Source organism: Eleutherodactylus coqui, chromosome 1 (genome assembly GCF_035609145.1).
Source record: "Eleutherodactylus coqui strain aEleCoq1 chromosome 1, aEleCoq1.hap1, whole genome shotgun sequence".
NCBI lineage: Eukaryota > Metazoa > Chordata > Amphibia > Anura > Eleutherodactylidae > Eleutherodactylus > Eleutherodactylus coqui.
The window spans coordinates 375,459,012-375,479,888 of record NC_089837.1 but is presented as its reverse complement, the minus strand read 5'-3'; the positions used below and the strand labels follow the sequence as shown (position 1 = coordinate 375,479,888).

The following is a 20,877-nucleotide window of genomic DNA, read 5'->3' as shown; positions in this document are numbered from 1 at the left end:
AAAGCATTGGTGCTAGAGTAGTTGTGGACTAAACGGGTGAATATTGCTCTTTTATCACACATGCTGTTGGCGGCTTTTTTTTTTTGCTACTAGCATCTAAACTGTGCATCAAGAAAAAAAGCTAGGTTTCTCAAAGCTCCAAATTGTTTATTTGTATTTGAAAAGAAAAAGTAACAAAACTCGAAGTTTCGAGTCATTATTGATGATACTTTTAGTTCTATGTGCAAATTACTGTGTCAATAAAGGAAGTAGGGGAATCTTGCTCTAAGGCACTCGAATGTTTTTATATTCTGTACATATCCTCATTTTATATGCCTCCCAGCATAAACTAGATGGAACTCCTTTAACTCCTCGAAGACTGTAGAATTGATTCATATTCACAGAATGTGCTATTGGAAAAAAAAGACTATTGTATGAAACAAATTTTTATGTTAAACATCATTTTTAAGAATTTATGGTGAATTTATTTTTCTATTTTCAATATCATGGTGTATGGTTTCAAATATTCTAGACTCCTGCCGTCTTTCACACTGACCGTAAGGGCTCGTGCCCACGGCCGTGACTGGCTCCACCAGCGGAATATTGCAGCGGAGTCCGTTACGGCGCCCCCCCAAACCCCCATACTTACCACTCCGGATCCACCGTACTCGTCACGCATGAAGGGCCGACGCGCACACGCAGTACAGCGCATGACGTGCAAGCAGTGTCAGATGACGTGACTGGCGGTGACACGTATTCACGCGATACTTCCGCTGTGCTACAATGAACTACAATGGAAGCCGACCGTGCGTATTCCCGCGGCATTTAGAACATGCCATGGGTTTATTTCACGCTGCGGAATTCCGCTGCGTAAATATTGAGCTGTTAGGTACAATCGAACCTAATAGACACGTATTTATGCCGCGTATAAAGCGGCAGAAATCCAGACGTGGGCCTTAGCCCTTAAGACCAGTAACGCTTCCTGTTCTGTGGAGAGAACTTTTCAGCAGTCATCTCATAATAATCACAGGCAGGATTACAGTGAAAGCTAACTAGTCTATATAGATAACTGCGTCCACCATAGCAGATGGTCACAAGTCACCACCTCCTCCTCACTACCCAATGAGCTTTGCACACGTCATAGAACATGTCAAGAACAGTCTCCCATGGAAGTCACTAGGTCCCCTTCTGTACCTTGTTCCTGTTGCTTTAGAGATGCTCAACAACGGAACTCATAATGGTGTTAATCTCAGCTCGAGCAAAATGGTTGTCCCCGTAGTCATGCACAGACAACAGTAGAAAATAAATCTACAATGAAAAAATAAAAACTGATTGGAAAAATGGAATAGTAAAAAAGTGTGTGTGTGTGACCCCTCTGCCTCCATTCCCAGAACGACTATCACTCCTGTGAAAAGGCACAGGAGCAGTAGTCGCAGGGATGACTTTTAGGTGCTTATGTTCAATCTGTTTTTATTGACGTTTTCAATAGGTTCCAATAATGTACAAAATCCCAAAAAAGTGTTGCAGGACCTATAAAAAGTGTATAATAAAAGCCCTAACTTTTTAGTATAACTCTGAACCAACCTAAATGGGCCTCTTCTGGCCTGACAGTCATCGCATGTAAAGGGGCCTTTTAGTGAAGAGCTCCCGTTTCATTTCTTTCTTTTTTTGTTTACTTGACAGCATGTGATGCATTTATAAAAAGGCATACAAACAAGCAAGACCTTCCCACATCATCTTTCTGAGACTGCTCTTTCTCTAACTGTCTCTTTGTGAGAGTATTGAAGATCTATACTTCCACATTCACCAAACTATTAGTGTTTGGGTGTATTATTCCTCATACTCTACCCTGGGGACCTCGTCTTTTCAGTTGCTCATTACTTTTTTTTGCCTTTGCTCAATTATTTAACTTTTTTTGTGCCCACAGTCTGAATGCCGCTTGCCCGAGTTTTGCATTCTATTCCTATTTCAACTAAAATTGGAGCGTTTGTGTTGCTCTTCAGCATGTGTAACCACCTTCTCTTTCAATTAAAATGTAATTAACTTAAACCAACTTCCTTAGAAGAAACCTGCAGGTCCTAATAATAGTTTCTTCCCCTGTGGAGCTCCTCTTAATATAATTGCTACTGGCATCTAAGAAACTAGTGTGCATGAAAAAAAAAAAAAGAACACCTACGTTTCTCAAAGCTCCACATTGTTCATTCGCTTTTGAAAAGAAAAAGTAGCAAAGCTCCAAGTCTGAAGCCATAATTGAGAATACCTTATTTCTACATACGTTTTACAGTGTCTCTAAAGGGAGGGAGAGCTTGCTCATAGGCACATTAATGTGTTTTTATATATTCTATACATATCCTGATTTCCTATGCTTCCCAACATAGACTAGTTTGGGGGAAAATAACTTTTATTCATTTTTTATTTTCGCAGGCTTGTCACAGTTAGACTATAAAAGTTGTCATTTAGGAGTGTAATGTTAGAAGTTAAAATAATGAATTGCCATTTGCTCTCTACCTTCATGTGTTACGCTGCCTGTCCACGGGCGTTGTGGTATCCCGCAGTGGATCTCCGCCACCCGGGAGCAGGAGCCGGCAGACGGATCTCCGCGGTCAGCCTATCTCACTGCGGAGAATCATGGCAATTCACAGCATGCTGCGATTTGCAGCCCCCGAGCAGAGAATTACTATGATTCTCCGCTCATGGACAGGGGGGCTGCGCTTGCTATGGAATTCGGGCATTGCGTTCCCCGCGGCCGGATTATTGCCGGCATAATCACTGGATCAAAAACCATATTAAAGTAATTGATGATAACATGTAAGATTGTAACGCTCAAGAAAGGCATCCAGGCCCTTCTTGAACCCTTTTATCGAATTTATCATCCCTACGACCTTGAGCAAAAACTGTATGGCTACAATAAGCAAATGAGACAGGAAAAACAAATTATCAGCTACTGGCAGCCATATCAGAGACTACTTATCTCTTAGTCCACGGTCACACAGGACCAAAATCCCCCATAAATCTTGCAGAATGACTGCATGGAACTACTGCAAGATTTCTGCCGCATAAATGCAGCTTCAAATCCTGCGCCGTTCGCCACTGGTTTTGAAGCGGCTTTGCCACCTCCTGCGGTTGTCTCTTCCCCATAAAGAGGAGCGATGGCCGCTGCAAAGATGGCGATACAGTTGACACGCTTTGAATTCCGGCATGCCAATTTCAGCGTGGCTTGGCCGTGACGGACTGGCCGCAACTTTTGGACAAGATTTTTACAAATCTCACCCACTTTGCTGCTTAATCTCAGGCTTAAAATTGCCGGCGGAATTTCCATGCAATTCCGTCCCGTGTGAACCCAGCCTTAAGGCCCTTTTCACATGGCCCAGTTATCATGCAAATAATTCGTTAGAGCGAGGGGTTTGCACTAGAATTAGGTATAAATGTGTGCAGAGTGAAACCGTTTATCACATCACTGATTGAATCTTTCATGCAGACCTGAAAATCCTCTTTGGTCTGCTACTGTGTTACTTAGTAGAAACAGGCATCGAACAATGTACCAAATAGAAAGCAGTGACCAGAAGGCTTTACTAGAGGAATGCTTATGATCCTCTCTAGTCAATGGGGAAAATTGGCTTCTACTTGATTGGATGTGTTTTTTGCCTTCCTCTGGATCAACATTCGAGAAGTAATGGGCTGAACTAGATGGACACCTGTCTTTTCGGCCTGTAGAATGTTAGACACCGACCAGTGACAGTCAAATGCAGCAGATGGCAGTAGTTGGAGAGGCATTCAAAATAATAAATTATGTGCCCCTATCAACTGAAGCTCTATGCATCAAAACTACCTGTTTCTTGTTCATTGTAAATGTAGGCCAAGCGAACGATCTACAATGACTTTGTCACACCTGGTCGCATGCTTGTTCCAATTTATCTTGCCATATAGAGGGGCTTGTAATATAGTAACAGTATGTAAGGCTGAAAAGACACTTGTCCATCCAGTTCAGCCCATTACCCCCCCCAATGTTGATACAGAGGAACGCAAAAATAACCTCAATGAGGTAGAAGCCAATTGTCCCTCCATGAGGAAAAACCTTCCTTCCCGACTCCAATCTGCCAATCTGAACAATACCTGGATCAACAATGCGTCTGAAGTTATTAATGGTTATAAGATGTAATATAACGCTCAAGAATAATATAATAGCCATATAAATAACATCCCCTTTTGCTGCGCTAAATCTGCAGGCTGATTGTGGGGTCGAAGAGACTTTACATGTCATCTTCTGATGATACATCCCATTTAAGTTTGATCCCACAATACAATAGTTATAAGGGTTGAAGGCTCCATATACTAACAATACAGTTTGTGAACCGGGTTGCACAGATACATTTGGGAAGTGTATATGATATTTGTAAGTGTGTTTTCACGATCTGCATAGAAGAGAATAGTACAGTGAATCACTGAGATATGTGATGTAGGGGAAGTAGAAAAAAACAGATAAAGGACAAGGTGACAGTTACAAAGTACACAGTGTCAGGAAGTGGTATGTGGCTGTGTCATTGCTGGTAAGAACCTTCAGTGTGTTTGTAGTTTTACATATAGGTGGTGATTTATTGGAATATCTGACTTTTCTAATTAGGCATTACAAGTGATTCGCAAATTAAATTAAACAGTGAAGGTTACCGTAAAAGAGTACGAAATCTGAACCATAAAAAGAAACCAGTATGTTTGCCCATGACTACGTGTGTAAGATACATCGTCAGGCACAGTGCAAAATCGCTGCCATACGCAGTGATAAGCTCCGCAACAGTAAGACGCTACACTATGTGTTACATGCAGCATTTTACGGTTATGGTCATGTAAGCCCGGCCCAAGGCTCCTTCTTACACCTGCCTTCGGGCTCGGTTCAGGGTTTCCATCTCTGCTCCTTTTTGGAGAGAAACTGAAATAAAATGGGAAAAAACTGATTTGGGTTTTTTTCCTTCATTGATTTCAATGGTGTTTTAAAAAAAAAAAAAAAAAAAAAGCAAGCAAAGAGCAATGATTTATGTCACTCCCATCAGGTTTCTGTGGGGGGGGGGGGGGTTTGGACGTAAAAATAGTGCAGTTTTGAGGTCTTCCATACCTCATTGTGATTTGCTGTTTCATTGATTTGCCTCACTAATAGATTTTTAGTGGCTTCTGTTCAATTTGGTTGCCTATAGAAAAACTCTGATGATTTTTATGTATTTATTGCTCCATTTATTTCTACGCATTTTTCCAAATTTTTTTTAAATTTAAAAAAAAAAAAGCCTCTTGTCACACAACAGAAGAAACTAACAAGCACTTGCTTCCATTAAACCTATGGCCTCAGTCAATTTCCAGATTTGATGGCTTTATAGGACTGTTTTCTTCTGTTATATAGCAGCAGCATTTAATGGGTTAAATATCCTTGATCGCAGCTTTTATTCACATAATGTTCATTTAGATCAAACAAAAGTTGTTGCGGGTAAACTGTTAATACTGGAAAATGTGTTCTTTGTGTAATTTCAGAGCTGATATGTGACCCTTTTGTTTTCTTCATTGCAGGAGAAACCTTACAAAGCTGTCCCTAATATTTAGCCACATGTTGGCAGAAATCAAGGCCATATTCCCTAATGGACAGTTTCAGGGGGATACCTTCAGGATCACAAAAGCAGATGCTGCAGAGTTCTGGAGAAAGTTTTTTGGAGAGAAGTAAGTAATGGAATGGCTGACTGCTATAGAGGACAATAATCCAAAGAACACTCGGGGGGGAATTTTTTAAGGCTTTGAGCCAGCCTTCTGCCATAAACTGGTATATAGTTTAGTTTCTGATCTATGGACCAAATTCACTAAGATCTGTGCACCTCTGGATTTGGCACATCTTACGCCAACATTTTTTAGTTTTAGGCTGGATTCACACGAACGTATATCAGCTCGGTTTTCACGCCGAGCCGATATATGTCGTCCTCATCTGCAGGGGGGGGGGATGGTAGAGCCAGGAGCAGGAACTGAGCTCCCGCCCCCTCTCTGCCTCCTCTCCGCCCCTCTGCACTATTTGCAATGAAAGGAGGCGAGACGGGGCGGAGCTAAGTTCTGAGAATTAGCCCCGCCTCTGCCCCGCCTCTCCCCATTGCAAATAGTGCAGAGGGGCAGAGAGGGGGCGGGAGTTCAGAGCACTGCTCCTGGGTCTTCCAGGCTCCCCCCCCCCCCCCCCCCTGCAGAGAGAGACGACGTATATCCGCTCGGCGTGAAAACCCTTTTATGTATTAAATACTAAACCCTTCATGAATAGATTTCTGGTTACAGTACATTGTAAAAGTATTCACTCCTCCGATGTTTTTCCTGCTTGGTTGCATTACAGCCTAGAATTAAAATGGGTTCATTTGGGGGAATTCGTACTATTTAATCTACACAACATACCTACCACTTTGAAGGTGCGAAATGTGTTTCTGTTTTTGTTTATTTGGGGGACTCAAATAAGAGAAAAACAGATCTGTAATGTGCGTAAGTATTCATCCCGTGAAAGTTAATACTGTGTAATTACAGCTATGGTGGCTCCACAGATACAAGTCTCTTATTAGTGAGCTTAGCACTTCTAGACTCTGGGATGTTGTTCTGTTTTTCCAGACAAAACTGCTCCGACCCGTTGAAGTTAGAAGGTTGTGTTGTGTCCATGATCTTCATGTGATGCCACAAGTTCTCAATTGGATTGAGGTCTGGGCTTTGATAGACTATGTTTAGGGTCATTGTTCTCCCGGAAGATGAACCTCTGTCCCAATCTCAAGTCCCCGGAAGACTAAAACCGGTTTTCCTTGAAAACTGCTCTGTATTTTCTGCCATCCATATTTTCTTCCATCCTGGCCAGCTTTCCGGTCCCTACTGATGACAAGCATCCCTACTGCATGATGCCGCCATCAGCATAGTTCACTGTGACGTTCTTGGGGTGATGGCAGGTGTTGGTGTGCCACACATTGCATTTCTCACAATGGCCAAAAAGTTCAGCTTAGAGTGGGTTCACATCAGCGTTCTTTCATCCCACAGATATGTAAGGCTCAGTTCACGTCTGCATTAGGGCTTCAGTCATAATTCCGTTTCTTTGCACCATTTTTGAAACAGAGAAATGCAATTAAAATGGAAATAGACCCGTCTGTGGTTTTCCCATTTATTTCAGTGGGGTTTTTTTTTTAAAACAAATGGAAAGATTCCATTTCCTTCTAATAAATTAGGTTTCCAATTTTAATGGAGCAAATGACACTGCGGGACACGCTAAAAAGAAACGGAAACCGAACTAAACGACAGTCTTTCATTTGCTTTCAGGTTTTTAAAAACCCTGTTGAAATCAGTTAGGGAAAACCGTATCAGTTTATTTCCATTTTAATTCAGTTTTTCTGCTCCAAAAACTGAGCAGAGGAACTGAATTCGGACTGAAGCCCTAATGTGAACTGATGCAAACTGAAATTAACACATCAGGCAAAAAAGGATGATTGGCTTCAGTTAGTATCCGTTTTGATCAGTTTAGTAGATCAGTTATTTCTTTGGGCTGCTCGATTTGAAATGTAGCTCTGTTTTACAACTGTACTTGCACAGTTCTATTTAACAGAACACAATAGGATACCTTCCATTTGTGTTCGTCCCCCATAGAAGGTGTGTGTGTGTGTGTGTGTGTGTGTGTGTGTGTAAAAAATCTCTATATTTTTTCTTGTCTCACCCCCCCCCCCCCCCCCCCCCCAGCCTCCCATCAAACAAGTAGAAACCAGTGTGAATTTTTGGAGCATTCTCTGAGTTATGGTTGGAGTCTTTGAATTTCTAATTCATGCCCAACTTGCCTGGTCTGCGAGTTTTGGTGGACGTCCGTCTCTTGTCAGCTTTAAAGCTGTGCCGTATTTTTTCCATTGTGTTATACTAGATGGTAATCTGTGGGATGTTCAAATTTTAAAATATTTTCATATAAATCAACCCTGATCCTCACCTCTCCAAGACTGTGTGCAGAGCTCCCTGGTCTTCAAGTTTTGTTTCTAAGGCTCCTTGCACACGGACAAATTTAAAGTTGCACCAGAGCTTCCCCGGGCACAACTCGCATCGGACAGCACACCGGGCCCATTCTGTGTGCTGTCCGATGTGTACATGCGCTATTCTCACAAGAAGTCAGACAAGAATAAGATATTCTGTGATTTATTTATTTTTAAACTCTATTTTAATGGGCTTTAATAATTTCCGTTTGATTTTCATACAAAAAAAATCTGTCCAAAAAATGGGATGGAAAAGTCGTCCATGCTCAAGTCCCATTAGTGGTGGTGCAGACTTGGGCCTTTCAGAACTGGTGTATTTATACACTTTGTGCATAGGGGCACCTTATTCAACTAATTATGTGACTTCTGAAGGGAGTTGGTTTGATCAGACCTTATTTAGGGGGTTTGTAGCATGGGCGGTATACGCACATACACTCAACTTCTCACTTTTTATTAAAAACAGTTGAAATTGTCACAGTGGAATGAAAAAAAACCCCTGTTTAGTCAGGTCCATTACATAAAATCTAAATTAAAATCCATTTTAATTACAAATTGTAATGCAACAAAACGGGAAAATACTTTTAAATGCTGTAAATAAGTAGTGGTGGTAACTGCAAGCTTTTAAGAAGAAAAGGGAAAAAATGCTGACGTGAAAATGCAATTTGCCCGAGTGTCTGACGTCAGCAGCTTACAAACCATTATTGTTGTGGTTCATTAAAGCAGTCTGAGGTTTTCCTGTTTATCACACGAAGGACATCTATGTCATTAGCTAATGGTTCATAAAAGTAGTGCCTCTATGAATTCACCACGTGAACTTAAGGTGATGCAGCTATTTGCAGAGGTTTTGTGATGGTCTCTTCAGTGCATGCAAAAAGTCAAAGGGCTATAGTGACTCAAAACTCTGACACTTGGCAGTCCCATAACTTTTATTGTAGAGAACTGTAGTCATTGGTTTAAATTCTCACTTTAATATCTTGTAAATACACATTACAATTTCCACGAGGCCTCATACACACACCCGTGCCATGATCACTGATCTGATCAACCGCTGAGGTCTGATTGGCTGCAGCAGCCTTTGATGTCTTGTCAACAGACTGCAGCGTGTGAACAGTCAGCAGGCAGAACGGAGACTGAGCACTAAAGCCTTAAGGTCATGTAACAGGAATGTATACTGTAGGTTAATTATTTGGGGGCCTTGCCAGCTGTATATTTGGGAAACCCCTCTTAAGGGCTCCTGTCCACTGGCGATAGTGCATTGCGTTACTCGCGGCGATAACCCGGCCGCGAGTAACGCAGTGCACGCTTTCCATAGTGTTGCTATGGAAAGCGTATCCCACTGTCAACGAGCGGAGAATCATAGTGATTCTCTGCTCGCGGGACTCAAATCGCTCTGTGCGCCCCCCCGTCCTCCGCGGCAAAATGGATGGATTCCGTATGCGGGAGCTCGCAGCAGAGTCCGAACATGTTCCCAGCCACGCGTATCTGTAGAATCTGTACTGTCGGGCCATTTGTAAACGGACCAGCAGTTGCTCATAATCATTTGAAAGGTCATTCGAGCCACTATCTGCCCATGTAAAGGTACCATATGGCAATGATCTCTTTTAGATTTTTTGGGCCACTCTCCTTTCTAACATGCAATCACACATCGGTAAATAAAAACCCTGGCCAGTTTTATCTCAAAACACACCCAATGAATTCCTTGATTAGGCTCCTCTTAGACAGAAGGAGAAGTGATCGATTGACGTCATCACCAACTCATTCGCTCTCATGCAGCCTGCTCAGACTACACAATTCGCATTAAGAGTTGTGCAGTTATCGCTCCCTTTTCGTTCAGTGCATAGAGGTGGAGCAGGCGGGGGAGTGTTCTTCATTGATTGTAAGTAAACAGTTGTTCAAAAGTGACTGACTGACTGCTTGTTCACACCGAACGGCTCATTGTTCAGTTTTCTGCATGCAGAAACTGAACAACTGCATAATTCTCATGCACAGGACAATTTTTTTTTTGTCTGCATTTCCCGCGCTTTTGCTTAGCGAAGACGCTGGTACATGCAGCTTATACGCAATGTTAATTGCACATGGGCTGTGGATCGGACAGCCTCCTTCGACATCAATAGAGGCAATCTGCGCGGGTTCTGCTGTAAAATATCCACAATTCGTATCCGTGAGTGGGAATGAAAAATTGGAAATATATGCCTTTCAATGCCCGTGTTTTACCACATATCTCGGAATCCGCAATACAAATCCGCCTGTGTGAGCCCGGACTGATACATGCCTATGTATGTAGTATTTTACATGGGATACTTTTGTTCTCAGTAATATATGATTTGTGATCTATGTACCAGAATACGGTGTACCTATGTGCACGGCTTGTATTGTCTTACATAATGTCTCATTTCTTCTTCATTCCTTCACAGAACCATTGTGCCCTGGAAGGTATTTAGACAGTGCCTTCATGAAGTTCATCAGATTACATCAGGCTTAGAAGCAATGGCCCTTAAGTCCACCATTGACTTGACATGCAATGATTACATATCTGTATTCGAGTTTGATATTTTTACAAGGCTATTTCAGGTAAGTTAAGATCGTACAATAACACTTAACCCTTTCCAATCCAATTTGTATCCTGGTTTTCCTTGGGGGCTTACTCTTTTTCTGCTGTTATACAATGGCGCTATCTGCTGGCTAAAGCCAGTACTGTATGAGGTGACACATTGGATAGGCTCCGACAGCAGAGAGGCTGGCAATATACAGTAAGAGAACCCCAACAGACGTCTTCCAAAATCAGAGCTGTGCAGCCTTAAATCATAATGTCTTCAGTGGTCAGACAGTGGATTGGAAAGGGTTAAAGGGAGCCTGTCAATGGTTCTACCCTACTAATAGAACTACAGGAGCAGACTAAAGAATTACACCAAGCTCCATAAATGTGTTGCCTTTTGTAAAACCGCTTTAAAAATTTCCTGCGCCATATTCTTTTAAACCCAATGGGCTGGTGTGCCGGTCCAGATTGTGTCTTCTGGCCGGAGTTTTCAGAATTGGCCACCCACCTTGGTTTCAGAGTCTTCATCCATTCACATACAGCACAGAAGACCTTAAAAGATGTTTTACAACATCTCCTTTCAAAAGGTACAGTTCAGGAAATTTGCCGTAATTCTCTGGTCCCGTAGTTTAGTAGATTAGAAACTGCTGACCGCTTCCCTTTTGAATAGCTTGTGTTTTCTTGTCGTTTGTTTTTATATTTTCTTGCTACAGTTTGATGTCGCCCTCTTCTAATGGTTTTCCATGAAACATTGTAACTTGTTTTCCAGACAGAAGTAAATTTTGTCTTTACAGAATATCTGGAGTTTCCTTATATCCATGCCTTATGTATCAATTAGGAGTGATTTGTGGGTCAATTCAGTTCTCCCTTGCCCCCTCCCATTGCCATGGAGGTGTTGCTTACAACTTGTGGTGTTCGAACAGAATTGTATCTTGCTGGTAATGCTGAGTGAACATCCTGGGGAATATGATTTCTCTACAGGTGTGTGTGTGTGTGTGTGTGTGTGTGTGTGTGTGTGTGGTTAAAAACTTAGTTTGCTACTGACATGAAGCCAGCATATCCAATAAAGTACACTTTTTTGCTACAAAATATATGAAAAATATATGTTAAGAGATTATTTAATTAGACCGAAAACATAATATGAACGAGTTCAAAAATTTCAACAGTGGTATTGTATCCTCAATCACGAGGTACACATCGTTTGGCACACAGTCTACTTTAATTGCAAGGTTACGGTGCATTTATAATCATTTTTTTCAGGTGCATTTTTTTTTTTTTCGCAAATTTTTTTTTTTCTAAATTGCTGCATTTAAAATCCTGTAACTTTTTTTTATTTTTCTATGTACTGAGCTCTGTGAGGGCTTATTTTCTGCGAGACGAGCTGTAGTTTTTATTGGTACCATTTTGGGGTACATATGGGTTTTTTGATCACTTATTGTGTTTTTAGGGAGGCAAAATGCTAACCATTAGCATTTTGCCTCAGTTTTTTAGCGGTTTTTTTTTTACGTGCGAGTCAAAAGCATGTGCAACGTATTGTACGCATCGTTACGGACGCGACAATGCCAAATATGTGGGATTTACATTTTTTTAAAACTTTTTTTATGCTAATATGACAAAGCACAAAAAAAGGGTTTTTCTAAAAAAAAAATTCTTACATTTTTCTTTTTTGTACATTTTTATTTTTTTATTTTTTTTTACACGGTTTGTGTTCCTCTGAGGCATTGATGATCGCTATGTTAAGACATGGCAGGGCTACAGGGGGAGCCTGCTAAGGGAAGGGGTTAACAGCAGGGGGTGCATCTCCGATGCAACCCCGCTGTTGCAGCGGGAGGCCGGCTATGACTGACAGCCGGCTCCTGCTGCGAGATAGCGCGAGATCACTTATGATCTCGCGCTACCCCCAGGACGTAAGTTTACGCCCTGTTGCGGGAAGTAACCCAATGCCAGGACGTAAACTTACGCCCTGGAGCGGGAAGGGGTTAAAGGGACGTGGAGCAGATTGGGGATCACGGCAATTGTACATAAATGAATGACTGGCTGTTTCAACTGAAAAATGCAGCAACAAACCAACAATGATTTTATGGTCTGCCAGAAAGGTCGGATCAGCGATTTTATCGTTGATCGGTTTTTCACTGCATACATTCCCATGGCATAATTCTCATGCAAGCCCCTTAATCTAATGGGTGGTTTGCACAATAATCATGCCATGTAGACAAGTCTTTAGGCCAGCACTAGGGATTATATTTACTGCATTGTTTGTTTAAAGGGAAATGTCATCACAAAATGATCTATTTTGTGTAAATCTTTGTATACATTTTTCATATTTAAACATATTCTTGAAAATCATTACATTTTAGGTCACATCTATAATTGAAAGAAAAAGAATCCTAATATTCTGCCGTTTTCACACTGACCAATAAGCCTAATAGTCTTGACCCTTTTTGTTTTTTAGAGAGAACTTTTCAGCAGTCGATCACAGGTAGTTTTACAAGGAAAGGTGACACCTACAGTATGTATAGACAAGTTAGAATACTCAGTAGGTGATGATTACCTCCTCCCACTCCCTGCGTAATGACCTTTGCAAGGTCATGCAGCATGCCTAGGATAATGTGCCATAGAAGTCAGTGTATCTTCCCCTTGTGTGGATTGCCCATGAGTTATGCTATAAAGCACATCAGCTCAGACAAGATGGCTGTCCCATGGCTCATGTATAGACAAGAGCGTAAAATAAATCTGCAATCTGATAATAAAAATAGATTTTAAAAATTGAATGTTTCTCTGTTTGTCTGTTTTTAGTTTAAAAGAAAATGGTATACATGATACTCAGTCACACGTGCGTTTGTAACGGACGTTTTTCCGCACGTCAAAAAATTCGCACTAGATAGAACCAATGCTTTTTAATAGCAGCGGTCATATGTGCGAATTTAACATGCGGAAAAACGCCTGCGGTGAAAATTATAGAATACAACGATTCGCAGAACGCATGTAACTGCGTTCTGCAGCAAACCGGTGTTCTGTGTATGTGGAATCCCTACATGTTGTTGCATCTAGGGGTTTCACCTTGCGCTCAATGGAGCAGGCGGCAGCAGCGCCGACCCCATTGAGAACATATACTGAAGATCGTGATTGTGATTCATGAATGGGTGAGTGCTGCCTCTGATTGGCTGAGCGTAGGGACCAATCAGAGACAGTTCTCAGCTGTCATTCAATAGCGGAGAGCTGCCTGTGATGGGTCACAGTGCTCAGCCAATCAGAGGAAACCCATTCAGTAGACGAGTATTTTAAATCCCTGCCTGCTGAATACTACTGAGAGCAGTTCAAGAGAAGAGCCGGCTGGATGTGGCTGAGCCCCGGCAGCTACAGAGAGGTAAGTATAGATTGATTTTTTTTTTTTTTTACACATTTTTAGGATGGTTTTCAGGGAAGGGCTTATATTTTAAGCCCTCCCCCGAAAATTATTACAGCGCTTGCTGGCATCCTATTGCTTTCAATTGAGCCGGCTGTATTTGCCAGTTCCATTGAATTCAACGGGAGAACATCGCGCTCCTCTGTGGCAGAGGATAGCGGGCAGCACTCTTTTTGAGCGTCAAAACGCCCGTGTGACTGAGCCCTTTTGTGCTGATAAATGCTGCCAGCAGCGTTTTTTCCGCCGTGCCGCCCGCTTAGGTCACGCAAAGTTTTGAACGCATCAGTTATGCGTTTAAAAATTTGCGCGTACGAACGCCCGTGTGACTGAGCCCTTAAGTTATTTACAATGGCCTCCTACAGAACCTCACCATACCTGTGCTATTCACATAGCAGTAGCGGACACAGTATCCACCAAGATTGCCAAGCACACGGTGCACCTTCAGTACTGTTAGTTCTGGCTCTGCTCTTGTGTTGGGTACTGCTCTTTATCTTACATGAGCAGACCCAGACAATCGTGTGTGAATATCCTGCATAGTAGGCATGGCTGGTCACAGGTAAGTATGCCTGCAGGCTAGAGGACCTGGTCTATCTGTACATTACACAGACATTCCAATGGGCACTGAGTTATGGATCTGCAGGCAATTACGCACCAACTACCAGAATATCTGCGGATTTCAACTGATAGTAGGGTTCCCATGAGAATAACCCTTTCTTCTGCTTAGGCCAATTTTCTTATCGTTAGTATTTTCTGTCGTGTTTAAAGTGACCCCAAAGGTAGAGCTCCACGTTAAACTTGATGATCCATTTCAGTTTGTCAGAAGCAGTATAATACAAGTAAGTTAGTAATACAGAAACAAGTAATTGAATGAGGAAGTTGCAGGCGGTTTCCATTTGAGATTCTATTGCTCATCAATTACTACAAATTTCCCCTTTTCTTTATTACAGCAGTTCTCATAGCCACAAAGTTGTTTTTTTATGCTTTATCTTTATGCATTGATACTTTTACAGTTGTATGGTGTTTTTGTATAACATATTAAAATATATCACACTTTCTTATTCATCCTTTACCCAGCACGGTAAAATCTGCCAGACATTGTGCACCAAACATTTTCTAAAAATCTCAAGCTAACCGTATTTTTGTTTTATTGTGGATGTCCGAAGAGGCTGTAATATGGCTTGTTAATGATGTGACAGTCATTACATTGCTTAAATGGGTTGTCTGCAGGAGGCAGACAGCGCTGTACATTATTCAGTGGTCCAGTTTGGTACTACAGGCTGTCCTAGTGAAGTTAGATTGGAATACAGAATAGTTCCTGTTCAGCCAGTGTCATACATAGATTTATTGTTCTGTGCAACTTGCACACATCTTGATATATTTCTCATGCAACAGTTACAAGCAAAAACATGTTTACACGTTGGTCTGCAACCAGCAGTTACCAAAGAGTTAGCCAATTCTCATGTAATAAAGTGAAGGCATATTGATGGGGACCCCGCCATCCTGCGAGTAAATGCTAAACCAGCGCAGTTTTTTTACCTTCTAATTTTTCTTGACGCTCTTGACCATACAGTTGTGCAAGGAACTGCACCCGGCTTGATTTTCTCTATAGCGCCGACCTAAAGGTTGCCATACACATTAGTCCAGTCTAAAGTTGATCATTCCGGACAGATTATCCAAAATGGTCATGCAGGTGGAATTTGATAATATCATTATTGGATGATAGTCTGTCATCATCTGGAAAAGAGTTGCCTATGAAATAATGCTCCCAGAGAAAACATTTGTTCATCAAGCGGTATCTTTGAATATGTACCGTATGGTGACTTTGAACAATTATGATGGTCTCAAACGTGTATAGCTGCATCTGTGTAAGCATCCTTCATTAGGTGGTTGTCTGCTCAATGTACTTGGTCAACTTTTGTCTTTAAGGCCCTTTTACATGCAATGATTACCACTTAAACGGCCGAACGATTGAACGAAATGGTGATATTTTTGCATAAAATTACTCGACCCCTAATCATCTCTATTTTCCCTTAGTAGCTAATAAACTCAGTAGCAGATATTTACTCAGCTGGGCATGTGTTTACATGAGGGTTATCTGGCTGGGAGACTTCCATTGTATTCTCTCCACATGAGTACACAGTGTACTCATTGTGCCTGCAAAGCAAACACAATGAGTACATTGTTAAGAAGTTCTTTTGAACAGCCAAGCAATAGTTTTCATGTGGGCTAAAAAACCCCAGCTTATGACCAGTAAACAAATAGTGCAAAACTGTCCAGGATTACACATAATGATCATGCTCACATAACAAATTTTGAATGATAATCATTGTGTGTAAAAGGGCCTCTATTTATACAGATTTGTGTTAATTGATGAATCTGTTTCCTTTTATCAGGAAAGGTATTTGAACCACATTATTGCCCAAAGTACAGAAAATGTACACCTGTATTGATTGATCCATTGAGCAGACTCTTAAGGCTGCATGAACACAGGTGGGTCGGATTCAGCATGTGGAATCCCACAGTGGAATCCAGCCCTCGCATCTGCGCATACCTGCTTTCTTTTTCTCTTCTCTGTACCGCAGATGAACTGCAAGGCTCGCCGTCTGACATAGGTAGTACAGATTTTATTTTATTTTTTTAACTCCTTTTATTGGAATCGGCGACCTTTCCGCAATGTCAATTGCGAAATGGCCGCGGATCAAACTGCTTCCATTGACTTCAATGGAAGCAGTCCATGCCGAATCCACGCAAAAATGGAGCATGCTACGAGTTTTCATCTGCGAGTGGAAACCGCAATTGATTCCCGCTCGTGTGCATGAAGAATCCCTTTTCAATAGCATGCTATATGTGTGGGATTTGACACGGAATCCGGAGGCCCGCTCCGGATTCTGCAATGCAAATTCGCCTATGTGCATTCATCCTAACCCTACACTGCATGATTTTAAAGAAAAATTTTTGGCGTCCACTTTTACACTTTGAAAGAAAACGTATGCAGCTAAAACCAGTGGCATGTGTTTTTTTTTGTTTTGTTTTTTTCTAGGGAATAAGCAGTAAAATTAAGCTACAGTTGTTTTTATAGCCTGCTTCCTATTATGAAAAAGAAGCGTCTACAATAAATCAATTAAAAATATATAATTGGCAGAGCTTACCTAATACGCTTAAGCTGTATCATGGAAATAGCCAAAAATAATTGCTGCAAAGCTGTCAGACTTTCTCTCTTCATTCCTACACATGAAATGCATGCCTATTGGAACGGTACCATTAATGTGTTTTTATTCCTCCCTCCCGCTTCGTGAAAAGAGGAGCTCTAGAATTGGCTGCAGCGTTTCAGACTATTGTTGTTACAGAATTAAGGCCGCACTGTTTATCTTTCGGAGAATACGCTGACTGATTTAGTTGGTGTTTTAACTTTGCCTTTCTGCAGTGGAGATAAAAATAATCCACTTTGGAGACCATCATGGCAGAAGCTTGTTAAATGTATTTCTACTAAATCCTAGCTTGCTTGTTCCTCTTAAACACATCTTGACCAGCGTTTCCACTAAGCTGATTTAAGGGGCATTCTGCTAAGAGTAATTTTTCTCTTTTCTAAGTATTGTACGTCTAGCTTAATATAAGATGACTCCAGCCAAGGCTAACAGATTTAGCAGTTGTTGTCATCTAGGCATCTATTCCCGTGTCTAGAATATCTTTTTTTTCTTTCTGTGTCCTGTGCTTTTAGAATATTGGTAAAAGTTGTGAAAAGTTTAGACATAGAAAAGCAATGCTCCAACTATGTTGGAGAGTGTCCTCAGACGGTGTCTGACAGTGATGTTGTAACATGTTTTTCACAAATTGTATCAACAACAGTGCTTAAATGTTCACCTATAATTCCAATTTCCAAATGGTAGGTTAGTAATCTAATAAATGGTGTACCCCTCTCCGTACCACAACCTGCCCTCACAATGAGCTCTCCTGCATTGTGCAGAACTACATTGCCCTCTTCTGTTGTTGGCCAGTAAAACTAATTATGTCCTCCCAGTCACAGGAGAGATAATGAAGTTGGCTGTTTTTAGATTTGGCCAATATCATCAGAATAGGTCATCAGTGGTTGATCGGCTGGGGTGCTAGTTACCAATGCCGATCAGTTGATTGGGTGCCCACTGCCAGTGCCTCAATATGCTGGCCCTGGCCAAAGCTAATGATCCAACCACTGTGTAGTAGCCGGTGCTTGTAACTGCTTCAATTAATTTCAGTGAGAGCTGCAGTTACATGGGCCGGCCACTATGCGGGTCAGAGCAGCAGCTTCTGCTCCAACCCCTGTGTGTTTGCAGTGCTGAGGTTTTGTACCCGATCAGCTGATCAACTATTGATGACCTATCCATCAATAGTATTTTGCCTGGAAAGGGCCTTTTACACAGGATGATAATTCAGTAATCGTTCACAAGTATTGTCAAGTGTAAACACGTGTAGCGAGCTTATGACGGACGAGGAGGAGAGACAGGTGATCAAATGAACAGTCTTGGTTCCAAAAATAAGTTATTCTAACTTAAGTGCAAGTTGTGCCAATGTTAAGGGCTTGCTAATATCTGCAATCTTTTTAGTGATCTTTTTGTATAAAAGGAGCCTCTGGGAATACATTGCTCGGTGAATGGGCTGTGGACACGGCTTCTAACTAGTATGTACTATAGACACAGAGCCACAGGTAAAGCAGTAACGCACATGTGTGGATCTGGACAGACACAGCCCATGATGGATACCAATTGTGGGCAGATATCTCTGAAGATAGTTTATCTGCAATGTTGGATGTTGTAGTTCATTTTTGACAGTAGGCAATTTCTGTTAAAATATAGAATCCCCCAGCAGGGCAAAAATAGTTTTATTGGCGATCGCGCAAATCTGAATGATAACACGGGAGAACAAAAATGAAATTTTTTTTTCTTTTCTCAAACTAGATAAACTACCCTAAGTTTGGGTCAAGAAACATGAATATGACATTAGATTTTGTTTATTAGCTCTGGTTTATAAGCTATACTAATGTCAAATCAAAATACTAAAAAATACGCTTTGAAGTTCGTTCTTTTCTCAAAATAACTAAACTACCCTAATTTTCTATGGATGGAAATGAATGTGACATTATATTTAGTTTAGTAGGTCTAACTCTGGTTTGTAATCACCTAAACGGATTATATTTGCTAGTCGCTTGTACTCCTTTTCTGGGGCGTCTCTTGTCACTGTCCAACCATAGTCCACAAGCAGAGAAGCTTCCATTTTTCCTGATGACATGGTTCCATTTTCGATCTATCCTGATGGAATCGCTCTACATCTCAGAGCCCAGAGCGAACTCAAAGTTTTCAATATCCCTTTTGTTTCTTCCATGATGAAATGATTAAGAAATGCTATTTTCAAGTCGGAAAGATTTTCACGGTTGACTAATGTAATCATTCAGTGTACACTTATCATTCGCCATTCAGTTTGTGCAGACAGAAAAATCAATCTATGATCTGCCTATGTAAACAGGCAGTTGTTCATCAATGACGGACTACCTGTTCACTGTGAATGGAGATGGGCGACTGGAAGAGATTGTCGGCCGCCCCACTTCTATTCGCTTTGCAATCATCGCTCCTGTTGGAAAAGCCCATTAGAGATAATAGCTGGGCCGACTGTTGGGCTCTTAAACGCCCAACAGTCATCCCATTTAAAAGTGCCCTTGGTTCAAAGAAAAGCCCAGTGTGTCTGTATGAACTGCATTGTGTATAGGAACTGTTGAGCTTGCAGTTGTCATGTTTCTAGTTCAAGGTGAAGGGGTTGTATAGGGCCACAAAACCATGGCTGCTTTCCTCCAAATTACCAAACCTGCCCATAGGTTGTCTGTATTATTTCAACTCCGAACATTTCACTTCAGTGGAGCCGAGCTGTATTACCAGACACAACCCATGGACAGGTGTGGTGCTGTTTCTGCAAGAAATCCGTTATGGTTTATCTAACCTTTTACAATCCCTCCATTTTTCCATACCTTTTTTATAAGAAAAAAATGTGCAATATCTCCTCCTAAGATGCATGCACATAAGAAATGTTTGGGATTCATGTTACCACCTCTCTTGTTTCTCTTCCCCTCAGCCCTGGGGCTCCATATTAAGGAACTGGAACTTTTTAGCAGTGACTCATCCAGGCTATATGGCTTTTCTAACCTATGATGAAGTCAAGGCACGTTTACAGAAGTACAGCACCAAGCCAGGAAGGTAAATTCTAAGCTCTTTTTCTACACTTTGTTAAAGTTTATTACATGTGGATGTATATTTGAGTTTTCATTCCTATTTGGCCTTCATATTTATTTTTCTGTACCTCAGTTACATTTTTAGGTTAAGTTGCACACGGCTGGGACAGTGGGCCATTGGCTACGTGACTAGTGATGGGAATATCCTACAGACAATACCTCATAACAAGCCCCTGTTTCAGGCTCTGATTGATGGCAGTCGAGAAGGCTTGTAAGTACTTCCATGGAATATACAGATGTAGCAGATTTAAGCTCAGAACTCGGAACATCTTGGCCGTTAAATGACCAAATTGGTTTTGCAGTATCTAAACTAATTGTTTTTTTTCCTCATCTATGCAGAAATATCCAATTAGAAAAATTAATGACCTAAAGTTCTAAAATGGTTATTAGTAATTTCATGACTGATAAGGAGGCACTAAAGAGAGCTGAAAGTAAATGATAAATTCCACATAGTATGATACAAATCTGCTTCTAAAGAAGTGGGTTATCTGTTCGTGGGTAAAGAAGGATTTTCCCATCTAAAGGGCCATTTACATATGATTGTCGCTCAAATGGACAAAAGTGCACGATAATCATTGCATCTACACGTAAAGCCATTGTGCACTTTTTTTGTTAGTTTTGTCGCTCAAGTTCAGCCTGCATAATAATCATCGCAGGCTCGCTTATGTCTCATTACATCTAAACGCTCCCCACTCAGTATTTCATATAG

The 20,877-nt window shown here is 41.3% G+C and overlaps 1 protein-coding gene across 1 annotated transcript in view; it reads left to right on the top strand.

Annotated features, from left to right (window-relative positions):
• Positions 1–20,877, top strand: part of CBLB (Cbl proto-oncogene B) — a 136,274-nt gene that overhangs the window by 51,696 nt on the left and 63,701 nt on the right. The window contains exons 3-6 of the mRNA XM_066578668.1: positions 5,530–5,676; positions 10,388–10,544; positions 20,012–20,133; positions 20,242–20,379. Coding sequence (XP_066434765.1) covers positions 5,530–5,676; positions 10,388–10,544; positions 20,012–20,133; positions 20,242–20,379 — 564 coding nt within the window. The remainder of the gene's footprint in view (positions 1–5,529; positions 5,677–10,387; positions 10,545–20,011; positions 20,134–20,241; positions 20,380–20,877) is intronic.